The following is a 22,641-nucleotide window of genomic DNA, read 5'->3' as shown; positions in this document are numbered from 1 at the left end:
GAACCCACAGACAAATGAAATAATGTTGTCAGCCCTTCTTTGGCACGTGAACATTCCTTCCCCACTCTGTGGCCCTAGGATTTCTGAAGAAAGACATTCAGGAGGGAGTGGTAACTTTTATCATGGTTATATGGTGTTAATCGGGAATCAGAAACAAGTCTGCATCTTAGCTCACAGAGGGAAAAATCTCACTTCCGACAGTAGCCTTTATCTCGCAGTTTGTCTCACAACTTGCCTGCACCAAGAGTTTTACCTCAGGCTGACAGATGCCAAGTTACTCCTTTTGACACTGAGGAAAAATACCCCAGAAATAAAATGAGAGTGCTGGTGGCTGCCACTCAGGGTCTAGGAAACATCCTGCCATGCACTGCCAGCAGCTGCCTCTGCAGTAAACAACTTGTGCAAAGAGGGGCTGAGGAAGTGAAACATAACTACCCCTGGGGCAGGAGTTTTCTTCTCACTTGATAGCACAGCATGGGGATTTTTCTAAGTCGTGTAATCTAATAAACCACGTAATCTGATAGGAAACAACACTAGTCTTCTTTTTCCTCTTTTAAGCTGTTAGCACACACACAGCAGCATCAGTCACTTCAAAAAGTACAGAAATCTTCTCTCTCTCTCACTCAATAGGAAGAAAACTCCCTTGTTTCCAGTAGCCTCTCTCTTTTTTTTTTTTAATCAACACTACACTGAACTAATTAAAACACTGAAAAGCAACAATGCCTTCTAAAAATCATCCAGCAGGCTTTCATGTGGTTACATGTGAATATCTGTCTATCTGGCCAGTCTCAATAAAAGGCAGCAACACATACTCACATTTGTGATTGTTCAAGTCTTCCTTCATCTTTCACACCTTCCTTTTTCAAAAGCTGCATTTATATTTGTGGGACTAAAAGGTAAACAGCACCCAGGTTGATTTCCTGCTGATAGAAACTTCCTTCTCTTTGCCCTGTCCTGCCTCCCGGCAGTCATCATTATTGCTCCTCTTTCCCTTTGCGGGCCCCTGTTGCAGAAAACCTACTTTTGAATTCCCTACACTCAAGAAAAGGCATCCCATCTTCTTTAAAAACTTCAAGTGAATTCCTTGTTGATCTTGGCAGGCTACTAGCAGCCTTTCTTAAGTGCAAAGGAAGATTATCCTTAATTCCTCACCCACATCAATAAAAATAATTACTCCCAGGGCTATATGGCCCACGTTTAAAAAGTCTGGTACCTCCATCATCTTTCTCAGCAAAACAAAAACAAAACTTGCAGGCTACACACGTGTAAAAAGGGATCCTAATTTTATTATAGGCTAAAAGCTGAAGGGAGAAAACCTCAAAATAAAGCAAGCAAGTCATGCAATACCTGAAAGTAATCTGTGATGAAGGATCCAAGTTCACTCTTCAGCAGCCGTCTGTAGACAGAAGGAATGGAGCCATGAAGTAGCAGCCACTGCTGGTCATTTCTTACAGCTATACCTGCACTTTTCTACCAGTCTAACCAAAGATACAGGAATGTATGGGGCGGGGTCCCTTTGGCCACAGTTAGATTTCTCTTACAGCTACATATGTATTTTACAAAGGCTATTCTCAAATTATAAAGGAATTAAACAGGTTCTCTAAAGTCTTCTAATTATAAACCATACACCTAGAACAAGCAAAAAAAGTAATTACTCCCCTGAATGAACAGAAAGCTGGGAAGAAAATTTGGAGTTATTTAGATTGAAATCCATAACTTTTTCTGCTTTTTTGTTTAAACAAAGATGTCTTTCATGTCACTGAAGATAGCGTATCTCCCTAATGTTGTACTTCCTTTTCTCTTGGAAGTGGAATGTGAGGATAAGGAGAAGAGAAATGAAGCAGAAGCTGCAGCCACATTTAACTACCACATTTCAAACTATAAAAAAAAGAAGGCGTATTTTCCAAGGAAGAAATTCTAGAAATTTAACAAGAGGTGTTTTAAATACATGCAGGCAAAAGCCACTCTAAAGAAGTATTCCTGATGATCAGGTTGTGATAAAATTTTTAAATTCTATTACATATTTGTATTTTAAAAAACAATCAGGATTGTTTTACAACAGAGGAAGCATTGAAAAAACAACTTACAAAGTTCAGTGCATTTGCACTTTAAGCTTTCAGTGATTGAGAATAAATTCTGTAGCAGTAAATTCTGCCTGAAATTTATCGGTTGCCCAACACTTTCCAATGCCAAACATTGCAATTTTTTTTCTGTTCTAAGAGTTTTGCTGTTTACCAATGTGAAGTATATTTAAAGTATAGTGCTCGAAAATAGCATTTGAATCAGCAACCATCCAGTTCTTAGGCTGGGTTTTTACCAACAAACCACGCACTTTACCTCATCTCTGCTCAAAGTTAAATTTGACAGCCTTCCTCTCTAACCATTTTACAATGCTTTTACGTTTATTTGCATGCCAACATGCCTATACTCTTTCTCTCTCTCTGAGTGCTTATTTACACCCACCCAAAACAAAGCACATGTCTATGGCTATGTGATCAATAAATCAGATGTCTTTGGGGGCCCATTTGTCAGAAGCTTTTCCATTGGCTTCAGCCAAATCCAGCAGGCTCTCCACCAGCTGACTGACAAGACCAGCAGGATGTGGCTTCAGGCAGGTAAGACCAGCAAACAGAGGCTTGCACCTTAGAGAAAAATCAAGGGAAGGGTCTTTTCCTAAGCATGGCCAAGTCAACTCCCACTTAGAGAAATTCCATTTACCAAAGGCATTTATTACACTTCCTCTTGCTGTGACAACTGACTTTCAGATCAGTTAAAGAAAAAAAAAAATAGCCAGTGAGATAGTATCAAATCACAGCAAGATAAAAGCTTGGTGGCAGCAATCCATAACAAAATGTTACCACCTGCTCGTCTCCTGGCCCTGTCATTACCACCCTCCTTTAAAACTGTCCCGTGTTTCCCTCTGCCAAATGATGAAGCATTGTGCAGAACCAGAGAGCCTCTTGCTGCATTAGCAAGCTACAACCCAGGAGCCAAGTGGAAAACTATGAGCAAGGGCAAGGAAAATGCACCAGCTCAACTTCATGGCACACAAAAGTTGTCTGTCTCAGAAGTCTGGCTCTTCTCCAGTGTCAAGTTAGAGATTCAACCTTGTACACAGAGCTCACCCCATGCTGGGAGCTCCATCAAGAACCACAGGTGTGAGGCTGCAGGTGTTCATACAAACACACATGCAGAGGCCTGTCCTTCTGCACCTTAGATGGGCATTAATGAGCTACGTGGATGGGAAACAGTCTATTTAAAGAGTGACATTTGGAGATGTAACCAATGCTCAGGGCACCTGCAGGAACATTAATCATGTAATTCAAGGTGAGTGCTTCCAAGTACAGCCTGGCAGTGCATGTCTGTGGAAAAGGGCATTTCCCCTCCCACCACCAGCACTGCTCTCAAAGCATACAGAGCTCATAAAGAATTTCCTGTTCTTCGCCTGGTTTTTGATAGTCTGCATTCACTTCAGCAACCAGCATGAAGAGAGCATGGTCCAGCCACTGGGACCAAGCACAGACCCCACAGCAGTTCTGCCCAGTGTACTGCCTCCCTGGAAGGGTGGGAAAGAGCACCTGCTTGCACTTCAGGGGAAAAGCAGGATGCAGCCACTACCATGGGCAACAGGCAAGTCACAAAGGCCAAAGCCACTCCCCCAGTCTGCTAACAAGCTGGGGCTTTAGGTATTTCCCAAGCCTTATGACATCTGTTTTTATTTTCATGACCACAAATACTCATCCCATGGAGAATTAAGACTGCTCCAAGTATTTAAACCTAACTTGAAGACTTCTGACCTGAACACACTTAAATATCATTAAAGTGCAAGATGCTACCCTTGCTCAACTCTCAAAAGGAATTATATTAAACTTTTCGGGTTTGGGACTAGACCAAATTGGACAGAGTCTCCTGCCATGATAGCTGCATTTATTTTGAAAGTGGGGAAAGGGGTACTTTAGACTGCTGTGTAGTACATACTTAGCTCAAATTGCCATTTGAATCTTTTGGAGCTCAAAGAAATGCAATAGCAATGAGGGGAGGGCATATAAAAGAAGTAGAGACACAAGTGACAGCACTCTCGATGATTCATACGGATGCAGTGAGAAAAAGAGAAGGAGAAACCTACATCCATGAGCCCTGACAATACTCCTCTCAGCAGCACTTGAAACCAAGGCAAGAATACATAGCTCTTTAACTACTCTACAGTCCTATCTATTGCTAATCAAACTTTCCAACTAATCAGAATGAAACCACAGATAATCATGAAACTCGCTTTTAAAAGAAAATGATACTTTTAACCATCACTAGCATCAGTGACAGAAAATGTTAGCTAGGCTTTTAGGTTTTTTATCTTTACGGTTCATATTTTCAGGTTTTGCTCTGCAATTATCATGTGAAGATTAAGCTTCTAAATGAAACACTGTGGTTTACTTTAAACAGTCCAAGGTTCTGAGAAGTTTGGTTTCAGAAGAGACATGCCAATATTATTATGTATAAAACATACCCAAAAGAGGCATAGCTCCTAGGAAGGAACAAGAGCCTTACAATCCAAGTCAATACACAACCTCTCTTTATCAAAGCTACATATACACACAAGTTGAAGAAAAATTATCCAAATATCCCATGCCATTCATGTCAGTCAATAGGAAAAAAGAAGTAAGTTAGGCAGAAACCCTAAAGCTGTGCTTAAATTTGTTTTCATCCCTTCTCCCCCCACCAGTATCTTCTAACTGTGGTTCTGAAGGCAACAGACCCCAGCACACACCAAACAAGCAGCAAAGAAAATCCATTTTCTTGCATTTCAACGACCTACCTGATATTTTCATTGAGGGTGTAAAGTTCATTGTTCTGCAAGCCTCCACCTTTGAATACATTTATCACTGCTGTTTGTACGCTGCCAGAAAAAGAAATGAGACAGGACAACATCCATGAATAACAGTTTGATTTTCCACAGAGCACGAGGTGAGCAAAACACCAAAAGCAGAGAGATTACAACAAAGTGAAGTTAATTGCCCTTAAATACTTCCACTGTTTCTCACCTTGAAATTGTTGCTCTTAATTACCGACATCTCCCCTGGGAGACAGAGCAGAACCAACTTCAAGTTCTGCCTAGGGTAAGCAAGACGAAGTTGCCACAGGGACACTGCTTTGCCATGTATCTCTTGAACACAACTGTTAGAGGGATCTTTGCTGCATGCTGCAGGCTAGTTGCTCTGAGGAGACATAGATTTTTGGTAATATCTGCCAAATACATCAGGCTGCATTATCCAGTGATCCTACCAGGAACCACCCACTCTGCAGCATCTGGCAAGACCCTGGCCGTGCTGGAAGATGTTCTGCAGCCAGAAGCACCTCAGTCAGATCCAAGTTCAAGCCCTGTTAATGCTTGTAAGAGGCTGTTGGAGTATCTTCTAATTCTCCCACCAGCACAGAGGAAGTCATAAAGTGATAGCAGACAAGAAGGTTTAGCAGGTCTAAAGCTTGCCATGGCTAACAAGGGCATATGTCATTCCCTTAACAGACATTTCTTTCTGTGGGCCAGTTATGGCATCTGCATGCTTCACAGACCTCAGCTCACTATCATGGCACAAAACTGCAATGTTTTTGTCAGGCTACTTTTGTGTGACATTGGTAAACTGAGCTAGGTCAGCAAGCAAGAACAGTCTGCAGAGCACAGAGCTGGTGCCAGGTGGCAGAAGGGAAAGTGGGAACATCCACTTCTGGTAGCAGCAAACCATTACATCAGATCAAGACATAGGACATCTCACTCTTCACCTCTCATATTGTTTTTCCTGTTGCCATTGCTGCATGACATGCACAGCAGACAGTATTTAGCTATCAATATCAATAGGAAACGCTGGTTGAAGCCATAAGCTTGGTAGTTGTCAGAGGAACATGACTGTGATAAAAGCTTCATAATATGCAAATACATGCCTTTGTGAATTAATAAACTGGCCCTTAATACAGTACTAGGAATGTGTTTTCCTAAATGGTACTTAAAAGATGCAACTGTTAACAAAAACCAATTCTGCTTTACTTCAAGACAGTATGGCCGAACAAAATTGGCCAAAACCAACAGAGCCCTAGTAGGCCTAGATTTTTCAACTCCACAGATGCTTTCAATGCCAGCGAAGCCTGGACATGGCAAAAATTCATTCATGGTTATAAACAGATGAGCTTAGCCATAAATGGTGTGACGCACAAGCATAAGATACACATGACCCTCACTGAGGAGCTGCTGCAGGGCAAGAGCTCAGCCAGGTGTTGCTGAGCTCACCTGTTGCTCACCTGTTCCAAGCAGAGTTGGAGCTGAGCTGCATCGCCTGCCGGGCTGCCTGGAACCGAGGCAGGTCACTAAGGACAGGGGAGCTCATGAAGCGAGGTCGGGGCCTTCTGAACGAGCCCATCTTGTGGGACTGGAGTGCCAAGGACAGAGCTATGGTGAACCCTCCTTTCATAGGGTCAGGTGGAGCAGGGCAGGACCATCAGAAAGGCTCTTCTCTCGAAGGTTCAAGCATCAATCTCAGCAATGTCCATGAGCCTTCAAGCCCAAGGACTCAGTCAAAAGCAAAGAGTCAGCCCTGGACTAGCAGTTCCTCACCATGTAGGGTTGTGACACGAGCTGCATGACAAAGGAACTGAAGCAGTCCTGCAATGCAAAGAGAAAAGAAAAGAGTCAGGCAGAGAAGGGAGGAATGAAAATATCCTGTGCCATTAACATTAGCAGCAGCTTTGGGAAGACTCTGGAATTCCAGAGTTCTTCAACAGCCCCATTTCCCAACTTGCCCCTTAAACAATGACCCGACAGAGCCAGTCAGAAATGCAAGCATGGTTTCTCTTTTGACTTCAGTTAGCAGTGGCAAGAACAGAGATGCCTCAACTCTTCTGCCAAAGGCACTTTACAAATACCTTTAAATACAGTTAGCCACTCAGCCTGTATATAAAATAGTAGTAACTGGAGACAGAGAAAACTATTCCACTAGAGAGGTGCAAAAGAAGAACAATGGAAAAAAAAGATTAATAGACTAACACAGTGGTTTTTTTTTGAGAAGTGTTGTGCAAGGGAATAAACCCACTTGCTATCAGTTCACTACAAAAAGGATATAATAAGGAGCTTCTTCAAAAGAGTTCTGACATACAGATATTTTGAGCATAAGCACGGCTTTTATGTTTCTGGTTTTTCTACAGCACGAGAAGTAATTGCTAGGCCAATTACGAAATGACCGTATTTTCCACCCTGATCATCATCTCCATGTAGATGACTATGTAGCCCCAAGTTAACCACAGAAATAGAAGAAGTGAACTTGAATAAAAGCCACAAAAAAACTTTGGCAAAGCTTCCGTACTTTGAAATCCTCCCACTTTAGATGAATACAAGCAATAGATGTAGTTGGCAGTTTGGAGAATGAGATGTGGGACACAAGACAGCAGAGGGGAAAAGAAACAAACAAAAAGGTTGTGTAACTGAACTGCACATGAAAGATGTAAAGTAAAATCTCTTTTCTACTACATCTTCAGCATGAGGTGAAAAGAGAGTTGGTCAGACAAAAAAAAGTTCTGTGTATCTGCACTGATTTGACTAATGTTCAGCTCCAGAAAAATCTTTCCACTGCCCAAACTATTATTAACTCTTACATGTAAGAAAACAGCTTTCTTCCCACCTGGCCAGCCCCATTTTACACTGAGCTCACTTTGTTATCCCAGTTCTGCACAGCCTTGGAGGATTCTGATCAACCACCATGAAGCCTTTGCAAGGCCCTTGCTGTGCCATGGACACCACATGCCCTGCCAATGAGGAAGCTAATGGAGAAAAAACTCTAATTTTTAGGCACTGAAACACACAGTAATACCATCCTTGGTGCTATTCAAGAAATAAGTAAGGTTGTTATACCCTCATAAGCTACTGACAGTTTGCAGAGATCTTTGTGGAACTGGAACACGGCTACAAGTGCAACTTTTTCCTGCCTTTAGACAACTCCTGGCTGTCTTCAGAGATGACAAAGCCCAGTCAGTCTTTTGTGACATAAGCTTAGCCTTTACTGATGTTGCTTGAAAGGGCAGCAATCTATTGGTTCTTTGGCTGCTCTGTTACAATTAAAATAAAAACAAAGTCATAACTTTTAGACATCAAGACTAAATGTAAACTAGTACAACCACATCAGCGGGATCTTTTGTGTGCATTTTGCAGCAACAGTTCATTTGACATTGCCCACACATTTTCAATTTGCCAGCAATTTCTCTATTGACAGCTGTAACCACATCAGAAATCACCAGAGGAAAAAGCTACAGCACCTTGGAGAGCCAAGGCAGGTTCTATTCAGAGCAGACCGAAGGGTGGCCATGAGGCACAGCCCAAGTACAGCGGCTGTTCCTGCTGCAAAACAAGAGCTCGTGCCAATGTTTGTCTGCAAGTTCCAAAGCTGACAGCATGAGGAGCTGAATGAGTGACAGCTCACTTCTCCCAGCAGCACTGTAAAACTTCTCACTTAACAATCTTTACACATGGAAACACAAAATGATTTGTGTTGGAAGAGACCTTAGAGACCATCTGGTTCCAACCCCCCTGCCAGAGGCAGAGACACCTTTCACTTTCAGATGTATAAAATGCAATATAAGCATGATTTCTAGCAGCATTTAACAGGGCTAGAAAGCAGTGGTTAAGATGTGCTAACCCACAAGCCTCGTCTTACCACTGTTCCATGTGCCACAGAGGCATGCAAGCACCTTTCTCCCCAACAATGAAATAATTCTATAGGATGCATTTATATTCATTTGAACTATATTAAGTGGCAAGGGGAAAGCTTAAATTCAGAAATGTAAAACAACATAACCTCTGTGCCTTAACATATACAAATTTAAGTAGGGATAGGAAATTCTTTGGCCTATTCTATGCAAAAGGTAAAACACCACAATCAGGAAGGTCTCTTCTGACCTTGGGCTATGGATTTACAAGACTGATTGCACACAGCAGAACCATGGCATTACACTGGGCCCCACGATGAATTTCCTGAGTGCTTCTTACCTAGGGAATGTGCTTAAGCTCACTGAAACATACATGTTATTTTCCTTAATCTCTGTTAAAAGTCACCAGGTCAGATAAAAACAAGCCCTTGCCTGCAAAGAGCAGATAAGACACCCCTCTTCCTCCCCCAACCCACCCTGCAATGTATGTTACTGTCAAGTCAACCTTACTTTAAAATCTCATTTGGAATTTAAAGCAAGATCTTCAGCTTTAGGACTTGATTCAGAGTCTTATTTTTATAATAATATTTTGTCAGGACTCAAAGACACAAATCTTTCCTATCTTATCTAAACCCAGTAACTATTAAATGAATGGCACAACAAACTCTTACTCTGAAGGCAGTCTGACCCTAAATAGTACCCAAACATCACTGACCCTCATGTTACCAGAACTGGAAATGCCAGTCTGTGAGAAAAACCATTCTCTCCCCATGCCCACAGCCCATTTAAAGTGTTTTCAGAATTCCATAAAGCTCAAAGTAACAGAGCATTTACTAAAAAACTGACTTATGTCACATGTACTCTGCAGATCCTGTGCACCTACCTGAAGGTACAACAAAGCACCTGAACCAAATCAAACACTTCCATCACACCACATTTTCCTTTCACAGCAACTAGTTTCCACTGAAAGTTTCCCCAAAGCAAGGAAGCCTTGTAAATAATGCTCCATTTTCACAGGGAGGTTGTAGCAGCAGTTTCTTGGAAATATCTGTGGTGTGCATTCTGCAGTGTGCAATTTTTTGGCTTTTTACTGGGAGAAACTAGCCCTGTGGCAAGAAAGGCATTAACATAGTTACAGGTTGGTAAGAAGCCCTCATGGTATTCAGGCTATTTGAGGTATTGGGAATGAAGAGCATTTAGCAAAATCCTGAGCAAGAAACAATTTTCCTTTTCATTTTGCTGTAAAAACTCTCCCAGAATTATGCAGAAATGTTCCTAAACAGACACTGTTCTCCTAGAGGCTTTCAGCATAAACTCCTTCAAATCTGCAGTTTCTTCTTGCTAGGATTAAAGTGATTTAGAAGGCTACAAAATAAAACTTAACTTCTAATAATCACAATCCTATTAGCAACCACAGAACTAGAAAAAACTTTACAGAGAAGCAATTACAAAGAATTCTCTTTTACAAAGAATGATGGGAGACACCAGGATGCAGCACGTTCCAGGCACCAAGCAACAGTCTCTCCATCAATTATAAAAGACATTAAGAGTCAGAGACTGAAGTGCAGTGACTGCATAAGACATACAGCCACACCAGATAATCTTTCACTGCCATGCACTTCAGTTGCTGGGATAATGCTTTACATGGCATCAGGAGATTTCAAACTGTTTGCCAGCTGATATATCCTAAACATTCTCCACTCTCCTCATCTTGCTTAGTGACCCTGCACACCTTTCTTGGCAAGACACTTGTCATGACTAAGTCAGGGAGATAGGTATTGCTCTTCCTTCCCTTTCAGATGTCCAATCCCCCCTTATTTATGTTTTCCTTATCCTTGATTATCATCTCAAAGTCCAGCTACCAAAACCCTCTAGACCTCTACCAAGGCAGGTACGTCATCTGTGTAAAACTCAGGCCTCCAAGGGAGCTAACTCTGCAGAGATAAAAGTCAATATTCCCAACTGAGGCAACACAGCAGGAGATGAGTCAATCTGACAACAATGTAATTTCATCCACTTGTAATTCATCACATCTGAGTAAACACTTTTAGGATTAATTTGAATCTTCAAAGAAAAGAATCGAGCATCGAGACAAATCCTTTTCCAACACACATAGATACAGACATTTATAAAAACATTACAGTCATGAAGCTAGGAAATTTTTATTATTTGTTTTCTGTTAGCGATGCAAAACAAGAGACAAATCATTATAAAAGGATTTCATGAATCGACCTTTCCCTCCCAACAGACCATAATACATCTGACTGTCCGGAGGAAAAGCAAGATCAGGAGCTACCCCTACTTCAATATCTCTCTCTACTAAAGAAAGAATAACCCAAATTAAAAATTGGCAGCAATTTCTCCAAATTAGGAATCTTCATGATAATCTTGGGCCAAACAAACAAAAGGCCCATGGTAACTGAGATTGAACAGACCAGACCTTTTAAAACTCCTCTGATGTCTTCTCTGCAAAACTCAGAGCAACTGCTGCTAACGGAAGTGACATGGCAGAAAAATCTACAACTGTTTTTTCTTCTTAGAAACTTTCACCACCATTACTTCATAACAAATTCACACCAAAAAGCCACAAGTCCATAAGTAACTTTAAAACAGGAGGGAAAGAAATAGTGGAGAATGAAACAGAGCAATAGAGAATTATGGGTTATCCTGACATAACTGATGTTTTGACATTTAATTATTTTTAGTGTTAAAAATATCCCCTTCATGAAGAAAAAAACACGCTTATATTTCTCTTTTATTTGCTTCATGCAGTTGTGACATTGATGACCTGTGGTCATAAAATACACAAACTGGACACTGCAACATGCACCTGAATATTCTGTAAACATTTTGAGTGTAGAAGCATAATCTTTAGAAAAATGCCCCACTGTACTAAGCGTACAATGCTTAATGAGCAGTCCCATCCTGCCTCAGACACAAAAAGTATGCAGAGAGCTAACAAGATTCTTGTTAGCTGATTCTTCTTCCAGCCCAATAAATCTTTAACAAAGTATGTGATTGGCAAAACCCTTGACATGAGTTCAACTGACAAGTTCTGAAGACACCACTTCTGACAAAAATCCCTCATTTACCTGCTGTGCAGTCATGCTGAGAAGTGGAAAAGCAGCCCACAACCTGTAACCTGGGTCATCATAATTACGCATGGCACACGCATGAACTTCATTTATATTCTAACACTGACAGTATTAGCCACTGCTAAGTTAACAGCACATTCAGTTCCTCTTAGAGCTCCTAATTGCTCAGTTTCTTAAAATTAAACAAGGTTTGATCATCATCTCTCCTACTTTTCAGGAGAGAAGATGATCATATTGAGATTCACTCAATAACTAACAGAGGTTATTTCTGGTCAACTATGATCAGAAGCTTTGTCTTAGATACACCACAGAAGCTATCAAAAGCAAGAGTGCCAAAAATGTTGGAGCAGTCTAGGGTCCAATTTCAAGGTATAGTCCTTCCTACACCCTCATCCTTTCATGCCTCCACACCTTTGGCTATCGGACCCATAAAAAGTTTAGTGTTTAATCCACAGCCCATAAAAACAACAGGAATCTAATTAAATATTGATCTTAATATGGTTTGAATCAAGTCCTGAAGCAGCATGGAAAAGTGGTGACACTTTGTCTTGTGAGCGACTCCTCACATAAGGAAAAGTGTATCTCCAGGTGTGCTCATGGCAGCACCAGGAGCACAGCCCATGCTAGGAGACATTCCCAGTTCAGGAAGGTAAGCGGAAGAGTGCAAGACCAGCCTTCAGGTCTTTCAGTCTTCTCAAGAGGATTGATTCAAGTCGCAACCTCTAAAAGAAAGCTTCTTACATGCATAAATTAATGGCACTTGTTTCTCAAATCCCAAAAATCATCTCAGAAATTTTGCAAGGGGAAACTGTAGTGAGGCTAGGATGAGGGATCACAGGCAGGCTCAGGGGCCATGCCCCTACTCCTCAGCACAAGGGCAGCATCCAGGTGGATGCAGGACAATGCTCCACTTCCACTGGGCACAGCCAAATGAAGTGCCCTAGATGCTGTCCCAGGGGGGAGTACAAGGTGATTTCCCAAGCTCTTTGTGCAGGTTCATGCCAGCTGGGAAATGCAGGACTTCAGCCAGCCAAAGCACATTACCTGCAACCCCATCACACACCTCCTGCCAGCCCCTGACTGCCCCCGGCCTGTGCACTGCCAGGTGCTGCCAGGGTTGCCTGACTGCCTGCCGCACATCTGCAGCCTGCTCACCCCTCCCTGCACCATGGGAAAGCCCTGAGGGATCCCAGGGAGGCTCAGCCCCAGGCAGATAGGCCACTCAGTCCTGCAAATCACTCCTTTCATCAAGAGCCCTTGGAGGCATACTAATAAGAGTAAAAAATAATTAGCTCAATTTTCTAGCTGAGGAAATAAAAGTTGCTAAGCCAGTGAAGTGACTTAGCCTGGTCTTCAACCTTGCAAGCCAGGATCCTATTCATCAAACAAAAACACCCCTCTAAGCTGCTTTAATGAACCTTTCAAATTATTCGATGGTGTTGGAGAGGAAAGGATGAATCTGATCTGCCTCTCCTTACCTCTCCTTTCCTCTCCTTTCCTAAGCTGACTGAATACCAAAAGGTGTCTTTTTTTTTCCTGGCTTTGCCACCACAAAGGTAGCAACTTGATGTCCCATAAATAGTCCTGAGGTGTTCTGCTGGCCTCACATATCTGTAATGAAAATTGATAGATTTTAACTATTGAGCTTAAATATGTTATCAAACTGTCATCAATAGAATAGGGGAAAACAGCCTTCTTGATACAAAGTTCACACTCCGGTATGCAATGATATAATCAACAATTTTACTGCCACAAAACACTGGCTGCTCAAACCAAGATCTCACCTTCCATATCTTCCTAGTACACACCCATCTCCACAACAGAGACAACAGCATCCATGTCTTCTATCCTCATCTTTTGCATATTCCCTCTTCCAATTTGACCCACACCTTTATTCACCATACATCTCAAACAACTTCACAAACAGATCTAACTTGGCTTTGATAACAGAATCATTTATAGAGAAATCCAGTGGTATCCACTCAGTTGTGCTCTGAGTTTCTGAGGTTAAATCAAACCTGAAACTCGAAGTGAAATTCTGCTTAAGAGTGAGAGGAAATATATGAGGAGGGGAAAAAACCTATGTGTACATCCCACCATGGTCTGAGAACCTTCTCTGTAGTTGAGAGACCCCTGCATCCCCCTTGGAGTTTACAGCCAGCTCAAAGTAAGACTGTTACTTCACATCTATATACATGGTAGTACAACTAGTCATTAAAAAAATTAAGAAATCAGTAATAACACAGAGCAAGCCAGTTCGATGTAAACTAAAGAGATCTGCTCATAGTAAAGAACACAGAGAAAAATAAATACCTTCTTAAATAGGAGTAGCATCTAAGATAACAAAGTTATTTTGTTTTCTACCACAGATGTTCTATGTTATTTCAAACAATTTTTTTAATTCCTAAGACTCACATAATTCAAAAAATGGAGAAAAATTTTATTGCTATTAAAAGGCATGATATGTTTGCAAAACACTGACATGCTTGGATGAGGGTAAGAGGAGAACAGCTCGAATGTTCTCTACCGGAATGAAGGTAGAGATAAATTTGAATTAGATGCACTAACAGGTGATTTAAACTGGTTGAAATAAATTGTATCCCCCTAATTCGCAATTACCACACCAAAATGTAGCTATGAAAGGCAAGAAGCAAAAATGTCACGTGGGCTCAGAAAAATAAAACTGATGGAGTGGTTTGAGAAAGAAAAAAATACACTTACCTCTTTGGTGCAATAAGAAACCAACTCAATAGAGAGAAGGAATGGGTAAGTAGGGAGAAAGATAAGGTCTCTCACCATTTTCTGATCAACTGAAAGCTTTAGGGTATTTTAGGCATTCCATAAAGTTGCATCCGTAACATCTGGAGCAACCATCCTTTCAAAGTGGATCACTGTTGTGCTATCCTAACCCACAGCATCTCGCACAGATTCTTTTAAGCATCAAACTTATCTGCATCCCTCTTTTGAGTTTCACCCACCAATATATAGCAGATGTAAAATCACCACTGCTTTGTCTCCAATTCTATAGCAAGGCTTTACTCAAGCTGTTAACACTCCAAAACCCACAGCTGATTTAATAGCAAAGTAGTTCTCCAAGGATCTCAGGCCCCCAGTTCAGTAGCTCATGTTGTTCCCAGACCTACCAGTCTTAAACCCACTCGATATGTAGATGATTTTCAAGAAATACAGCTAAATGGGAACACACATGAAAACAAGGAAGATGAAACAAACAGTTACTTCCTTCCACTGGCAGTATTCCGGCATTCAACAGATGCCCTAGTAAATGCACCCCTACTGGAGAAAAACAGCCCAAGAATGTGTCACTTGAATGACACAAGTATGAGTAAGCTGTCAAACTCTTTCTGTAGTATAGGCCTTTGGACCGAATTGACAAATATGTTTTCAAACCGAGAAATTAACTTAGCATTGCTCTCTCTTCTGAATTTCACCCATGTGGGAAGTGATAACACCCACAAAGGGCCGTTCCTTCAGCAAGGACTCTTAAAATATTTTCACAAATCTCAGAGAAACTTTAACCATTTAGACTATTTGACCTTTTAGGCCATCCTTTCCTTGGTCAAATCTTGTGAAATTCACAAATTCTTAAGGGAATTCACAAGAGAGGAATAGACAAGACACAGGATGCTTTCTTAAAGATGGTCACACTCAAGGAGTTGCAGCGAATGGCTCCATATCCAAGTGGAAAGCAGTGGTCAGTTCTGGGATGGCATCGTTTAACACCTTTGTCAGTGACAAGGACAATGGCACTGAGCACATCCTCAGGAAGTTCACTGACGCCAAGCCGTGGGGTGCCATCTACCCACTGCAGAGAAGGGATGCCATCCAGAGGTACCTTGACAGGTTTGAGGGCCTGAACATGAATTTGAACAAGGCAAAGTGCACAGTTCTGCACCTGGGTCAAAGCAATCCCAGGTACAAATACAGGCTGGGCCAAGAATGGTGTGAGAGCAGCCCTGAGGAGAAGGACTTGGGGGTGCTGGTGAACGAGAAGCTTGACATGACCCAGCAATGTGCAGCTGCAGCCCAGGAAGATAACCATACCCTGGGCTGCACTCAAAGCAGCGTGGCCAGCAGGTTAAAAGGGGTGATTGTCCCCCTCTACTCTGTTCTCCTGAGACCCCACCTGGAGTGCTGCAACCAGCTCTGGAGCCCCCAACACAAGAAGGATGTGGACCTTTGGGAAGGAGTCCAGAGGAGGGCCATGAAGATGATCAGAGGAGAGGATTACCATGGCCATATGAACAGGGTGAGAGAGTTGGGGGTTTTTAGCTTTGGGAAGAGACAGCTCCAGGGAGACCTTAGAGTACCTTCCAGTTCTTAAAGGGGGCCTTACAAGAGAGCTGGAGAGGAACTGTGTTCAAGGGCATGCAGTGATAGGTGAAGGGGGAATGGCTTTAAAGAAAATAGGTTTAGATTAGACATTAGGAAGAAACTTTGTACTGTGAGGGTGATGAAACACTGAACAGGTTGCCTACAGGAACTGGAATTGTTCAAGGCCAGGTTGCACAGGACTCTGAGCAACCTGGTCTAGTGGAAGGTGTCTTTGCCCATGCCTGGGGCTTGGAACTAGATGATCCTTAAGGTCCCTTCTAATCCAAAACATTCTATGTTTCTATGATTGTATGCCAAGCAAAAGCATGGAGTGACAGAAAAATGTAATTTCAGAAGCAAAAAGCTCATTATCAGCCTAAATGTAATGACATGTTTAATTTTCTAGGAATGTTAACCAGAAAGTACGCAAGATATAGTTTATCAAAATCAAATTTTAAGTCAGCAACCAAAATTATTTAAGAACTATCTCTACTACAACTAGAATGACAATCTATTATCTTTGTGCTTTCTTGCACTTCATTCTTATTCCTTTTTGTTTGAATTTTGATTACAGATTCCTGTTGTTATTAAAAACCTAAGTATGCCCCATATTTTTAACCCTGGGACTACAAAACGTGGCACTTAAGTAGCTGCTTATGCATCACAGCCCATCCTCAGCCAGCTGTAGTGTAACTGGGGTTTTGCTAAAATCCTCAGTCCATCTTCTGAGCTGCACTTAAACTCATCTTGTGCAGTAAAAACAGGTTGTTATGCCCTACTGAATAGGCCTTGGAACTTAGCACATATTTAGTCAGTGTATATTTATGCTTGAACTCACATCAGCAGAAACAATGACTACAAAAGGCCATACATTCTGGGCAAAAAAATCCACAAATAGTACAGGCGCCTAAAAAAAGTCACATGAAAACTGAACTCACTGAATATGAGTTACAAAAAGGATAAAATTCTAGTACTTATGTGTCTGCTACTTTTAAATCCTTGCTGATACATGCAGGTCCCATTCCTCCACTCTTTCCGTAAGAACGGCAGCTACATCAAAGAAAAGGTTAACTATCTCACCTATTCTGCCTTTGGTTGCTGGAAATTTAAGGATTTGAAATTCTTCCAAAAGGGAGTAAGGACTCAGTAAACACTACCTGTGTTACAGCTGAACTTTGAAAGTGAACGTTGAAAGTCTTATCAGAGTTTCAGGTGATATCAGACAACGCATAAACACATTGCATAAAATCATTACAAAGAATTTTATCTTGAAGGCGGAAGACAAATGCGGAACTGTCACCTTAACTGTGTTGTAAAACTGCCAAAAGGAAATATTACTATTAAACTGACATATCAAAAAAGACTCCCAATAAGGGCTTGAGTGCACTTGTACTTCCCTGCCCACCCTTGTCACTGCCAACTTGCCAGTGCTATCCATGCAGAACCCAGTGCAACACACCATACCTGACATGACAGATACTCCGGCCAGAGATTTAGGACACCCCCCTCACAGACAAACAAGAATAATCCACCTCTGGAAAAGTTTCTTCCTAGCTTCATCAAAAGGCACATGTTTTTTGACCGAAGCCCAAGAACTTTGCTCCCTCATATGTTTTATCTTAGCAAGAATGCCATTCTGAATGCCAATGAACTGCGCATCAAGAGCATACCTCATCCTAGATTACTGTGAAATTTGCATTTACTTGGGATATGAAGTCTACTTTTTCCTGTGTTTTGGAACACACGACAATAACCTTTTCATTTTTTAAGTTCAGTACTTTGGTAGCACCCCAAAGGTCATTAATCTCTTCTATGTTACAGCTAAAAGAAAAGTCACATGCCTTCTGCAGGAATTTCTTAGCACTCTTCACCCTACGTGACAGGTCAATCAATCATAATGGTCTCTCTTGACTGTAAAAAGTATAAATAGCGTTAATAGGAGAAGTTAATCTAAGCAGCAAAAAGAGAATGCAAGTGCTTTTACATCACAATTCTCCACTTACCTACACAGACAGATGATTAGTTTTGGGTTGCTACCACAGATCATGTTCTCAAACCTAACATCCTTGTCATGGCTGTAAAACAGCTGACATAATTTACTGCACAGATTTTCAACTACAGGTCCTTTTTTGTCGTCAAAATGCTAACAGAGTTCTTCAGAGAGGTAAAAGGATAGGATTTTACTTGCAACTAGGGGTTTTCAGGAAAGTCAGTTCATTAGTAGACCACAGTGTCTTGCTGCCTCTGATTTAGAGCTATACTGTCAGGGGCTGCTGCACAGTTGGACTATGACATCTGTTTAAGAAAAAGAAATACGTAACCTGCGTATCAGCTCCTGTGTTTTGTGCACGCTGCCTCACCATGAAAAATGATCTATGGGTATATGCATCAAATATGCACACACAGAGAGCACTATATGTGAGATGTAAAAAGATCTATGGGTATATGCATTAAATATGCACACACAGAGAGCACTATATGTGAGATGTAAAATGATCTATGGGTATATGCATTAAATATGCACACACAGAGAGCACTATATGTGAGATGTAAACAGGTCTTGCATGCTGATCCAGGTACCGACGAGTTCTGCATAGCCGAGATCTTTCACACCACAAAACTGCTGCACTGCCTATAAATACGCTCAGCACTTGTTTTTGACAAACAAAACATCCCTCTAGTCAAGACAGCTCACTTACATGAACAAATCATCATATGACTGGAAAAGGCGGAAAAAAATAGCTGTGCTTTGGACTGTTCTTTTCAGCATAGACAGCCAGGAGCTGCATTGACTGGGGTCACTGCTGGAATGATGTGTGGCTGTGGCTGATGTCCCATGGAGAAGACAGTGGCAGTGAATGTGTTTGGCAGTGGAAGGACCTGGAAAGTAGATTATGCCCATGAAACTGGAAAGCACTGTGAAAATTCCTAGGGCAGAGAGGTTCCCAGTGCACGTTGGGGAAAGATGGGCGGCATCAGCATGGGAGAGGTACAAGGGAAGAGAGAAAGGGATGGAGCTACGCTTCACTTTGTTAAACAGGTGACCAGCTACTCTTTTGGCTTTTGTCTCCTCTACGTGCTAATTCAGTTTATTTAGAGAAAGACGGGAGAATAATCTCTTTCCCTCCGCCCCGGTTTCAGAATTATTGCATCTCTTGGGGGGAAGGGTTAGACTGAGACATTTGGTTTGGAAATGACTCACTCGGCAGCGCTATGGAGCCGGAGGGTCTATTTTTAATATTTTTAAATGGAGAATTTACCCCGGTCTCATGCCTGCGCTGCGCTCCAGCGGCACGGCGGAGCGCGGGGAGCCGGCCCAGCGCGCTCCCCTCCGCGGCCGCCCCCCGGTAAACATCCCCTTCGCATCGCCGCCGGCACCGCCGCCGGCCCCGCTGCCCCCGGGCCGCCCGACCCCCCCGGCCGAGCGGGGCCGGCGCCCGAGGTCGCGGCTGCACTCACCCCGGGCCGGGCTGCGCGGCTGCCGGGCTGCCGCTCCCCGCGCCCGCCGCACGCACGCACGGACGGACCGACGGACGCGCTGCCTCCTCGCCGCGATCTGGCGAAATTTGCCACCCACCGGCCAGGATTTTACACTTCCTGGCGGCCGGCCAGCCCTTGCTGCTACAGCCTGCCCCGGGCTGGCTCCTCCCCGCCGAGACAAGAGCCGGCCGGGCCGGGCCGGGCCGGGCGGAGCGGGGGCAGCCGCGCCCGCCTTCCCCGGCTCCCAGCCCGCTCCGCCTGGGGGTACCCCTCCCGTCCCGTCCGAGTCAGGAAGTTTAAATTCCTCTGACCTTAAGCGAAAGAAAGGGAATGGAAAGGATGGAGGAGCTCGGGAGGCCCTTGCCGGGGAAGGGCGGGCGGGCCGGGTCTCGCCGGCTCGGCCGGGAGATGCTGGACCTCCGCCGGCTCCTCGCTGGCCTGGCTCGGGGCGCACCCAGCCAGAGCAACGGGTCGTGTAGCACGGGGGAAGGGATGTGCCGTTCAAAGTTAGGGTTTCTTTTATTTTGATCTCATGGTTCAAGGTTCCTCTAGCAGCCGCAGCGCCGTGCAGTTTGCTCTGTTCTGCTGTCACAGCCTGCATCAGGTATCAGACAGGAAACTGCTGAAAAAAAAACCCCACTTGTAATTCGGGGTCCTTATAGAGATTAAAAGCCGCAATTAGTTGCAATCAGAGAGCAATCGCATGGAACATGTAAGTCAAATAGTTACACTGACTTTTAGAGAGCTACTCATTAATTGAAAACACTTGAGACTTTTAAGTGCTTAAAGGAGACAGACCAAACTGGTAAAATAGTGTCATTTTCTCAGACTGTTTAAGAGCCTTTTGTGAATTATGAACCATACTGGTGAAGCTTGCTAACCTGATGCACCCCTTAAGAGAATTCAAATCATAAGTTGACAACTGAGTTGTATCTGGTCTCAGAATGAAAAAAACTGATGCTACTCTGAAACCAGTATGTTAACCCATTAGTTCATGCTGGGATCCTTTAACACTTTTGTGTCGATATCCATAGTAGGTTTAGATAAGAACAGCTGCCATATGTGTTTGTAGGAGAGGTATTCTCATGTCTCTTTTTTTCTATCTCCAGATGTTTAAAACAAAGACTTGCTGAGGTACTGTGAACCTTACCTGCTGTCCATTGCTTCTACTAGTTAGGGTTTACTATTATGAACATGAAATCATTGCCTAGGGATTGCAGACCAGACCTTACTGCAAGCTGTATGAACATATACAAAAACATATTTCCTGTCCCAGACTCATGTCATATGATGAGAGCTAATACCTACCCAGAATATAAAATCGGTTAATCTACTAATAATTAAAATTGCATCTTGTCATTCATTCTGCACCTGCTTTTCAAGCCAACAGTTACTTATTTTTCAGAGACATCACTGCTGAAGTGGAGTTTGAGTGGTGATCTCAATCTGTGACTCATGGTATAGCTGGGATGTGACCATCACTGTGGGTAGGTCGACTGCAAAGCAGTGACCTGACTTACTGTACTTGAACTGTTCTCCATGGGCCAGCAAAAATCCTGAGGAATTTTTAGGTGAAGAGTCTGGTGACCTGACATATTTGTTCAGGTGGCATGCACCATTTAAGAGAAATTCCCAGGTTGTCTGAAAAAAAAACAAAAAAACAAACAAACAAAAAAAAAAAAACCCCAAAAAAACCCCAACAAAAAAAACAAACAAACAAAAAAAACCCCCAAAACATCATCCCACAAGCTGGCATCTTTCCCCAAATTTTAATTCACACAGTTATGAATCAAAATTTGACAATACATTTCAGGTGTAGAACAAATTCCTGCATAAGGTTTATGAAGGAAAAGCAGGTTGCCATACCCATGTGGTTCTAGCTTCAGAACTACCACTGAGGGACATCACTGCCACAACACAGACTTACTGTGACCATCCTGATGTATGGCTGGACTCCCACTTGTGGGAGAAGAGGAAGGAAAGAGCTGAAAAGACCCCTGCCACCATACCAGAAGGAAAGGGGGGGTCCTCTCTAATTTCCGCATTAGGAAGAAGGGAGGATTCTGTGGAGAGAAAATAGTCTTTGAGAGTGAGGGCCCCTAGTTATGTTATGGAGGAGCACAGGTACTGTGAAAACTTTAATATATGGCAAGGGCAGACAAGAAAGACAACTAGAAATATTAGCCCAGCAGAAAGAGATAAAAGACTTAGATGGGATTCATTTTACCTAACTTTAGCTATCTGAGTCTATGCAAAACACACCCAGCTTTCCAAGTTAGATAAGGTAAATCCTGCCCTACAACTTGCCCAAGTGGAATAAGGTAGCAGTGAAAGGGATCTGAAGAGAAGAGACTTGTGTTCAGGTTGACAGATGGGAAAAATTACCTTGAATGGCTCCTTTCCCCCTTTTAGCTGTGGTTTGAGCAAAAAGAGAAGAAGATGGTTTTCAAAGAAAGCTCCTTGCCTTACACAGACAAGTGACAATTCACAAGCGTCTGCCCTCTGCCCCAAAGACAATGTGTGGTGCAAATGCACTGCTGTGTGCTTTCTGTGAGAGCAACGGGCTCTTCTGTGGCCTTGTCCTACGCCATCATCTCAGAGAACAGAAAAGCAGGCAAACTGACAACATCAACAATGTGGCCACAGGTGAAAAATAGCTACAGCCTTAATTTTGGTTTTGCCACTGCCTTAACACCTCACATCCTCTCTGTAGCACACTCTATAGCGAGACTGAGCACACACATGTCCTGCTCTCACACAGCCTGCTGTTCAATAAGAGCCTAACCACAAAAGTTGTGACTAACAGATGTGACCTTTTATTGGTCTGCTAATAATGCACTTGATGATGGGATGAACCCACAATGTATTGCCTCTTCTTTGGCTATGTGATCCAACAGGTCTTCAGCATCATGTGCTTCCCAGAAACGAGTCCTGGGAAAGACCCACAGTGTAGTCTATAAAGAAGGCAGTGAGAAGAGTCATCATTTCTGAAGAGCAGTTCTGGCACTAATTTTCAAATAGCTGAGGGTTGCAGCTAAAACAGGCTAAGAAG

The 22,641-nt window shown here is 42.7% G+C and overlaps 1 protein-coding gene across 3 annotated transcripts in view; it reads right to left on the bottom strand.

The window, feature by feature from the left end:
* PRR5L (proline rich 5 like) overlaps positions 1–20,058 on the bottom strand; it is a 39,612-nt gene extending 19,554 nt beyond the window's left edge. For 2 of the 3 annotated variants that reach the window (XM_066187858.1, XM_066187860.1), the window contains exons 1-4: positions 19,569–20,058; positions 6,289–6,649; positions 4,814–4,894; positions 1,348–1,396 (exon numbers count right to left, since the gene is read on the bottom strand). In XM_066187858.1, coding sequence (XP_066043955.1) covers positions 1,348–1,396; positions 4,814–4,894; positions 6,289–6,458 — 300 coding nt within the window. In that variant the 5' untranslated portion in view covers positions 6,459–6,649; positions 19,569–20,058. Of the gene's footprint in view, positions 1–1,347; positions 1,397–4,813; positions 4,895–6,288; positions 6,650–19,369 lie in introns of all 3 variants that reach the window. The other variant, XM_066187859.1, reaches the window with a different exon arrangement.
* Positions 20,059–22,641: the final 2,583 nt, after the last annotated feature.

Source organism: Chamaea fasciata, unplaced genomic scaffold (assembly GCF_029207755.1).
Source record: "Chamaea fasciata isolate MVZ Bird 193981 ecotype frontalis unplaced genomic scaffold, bChaFas1.0.hap1 SCAF_7, whole genome shotgun sequence".
Lineage (NCBI taxonomy): Eukaryota > Metazoa > Chordata > Aves > Passeriformes > Sylviidae > Chamaea > Chamaea fasciata.
Note: the sequence above shows the minus strand (reverse complement) of the source record. Positions and strands in the feature narration are given on the sequence as shown.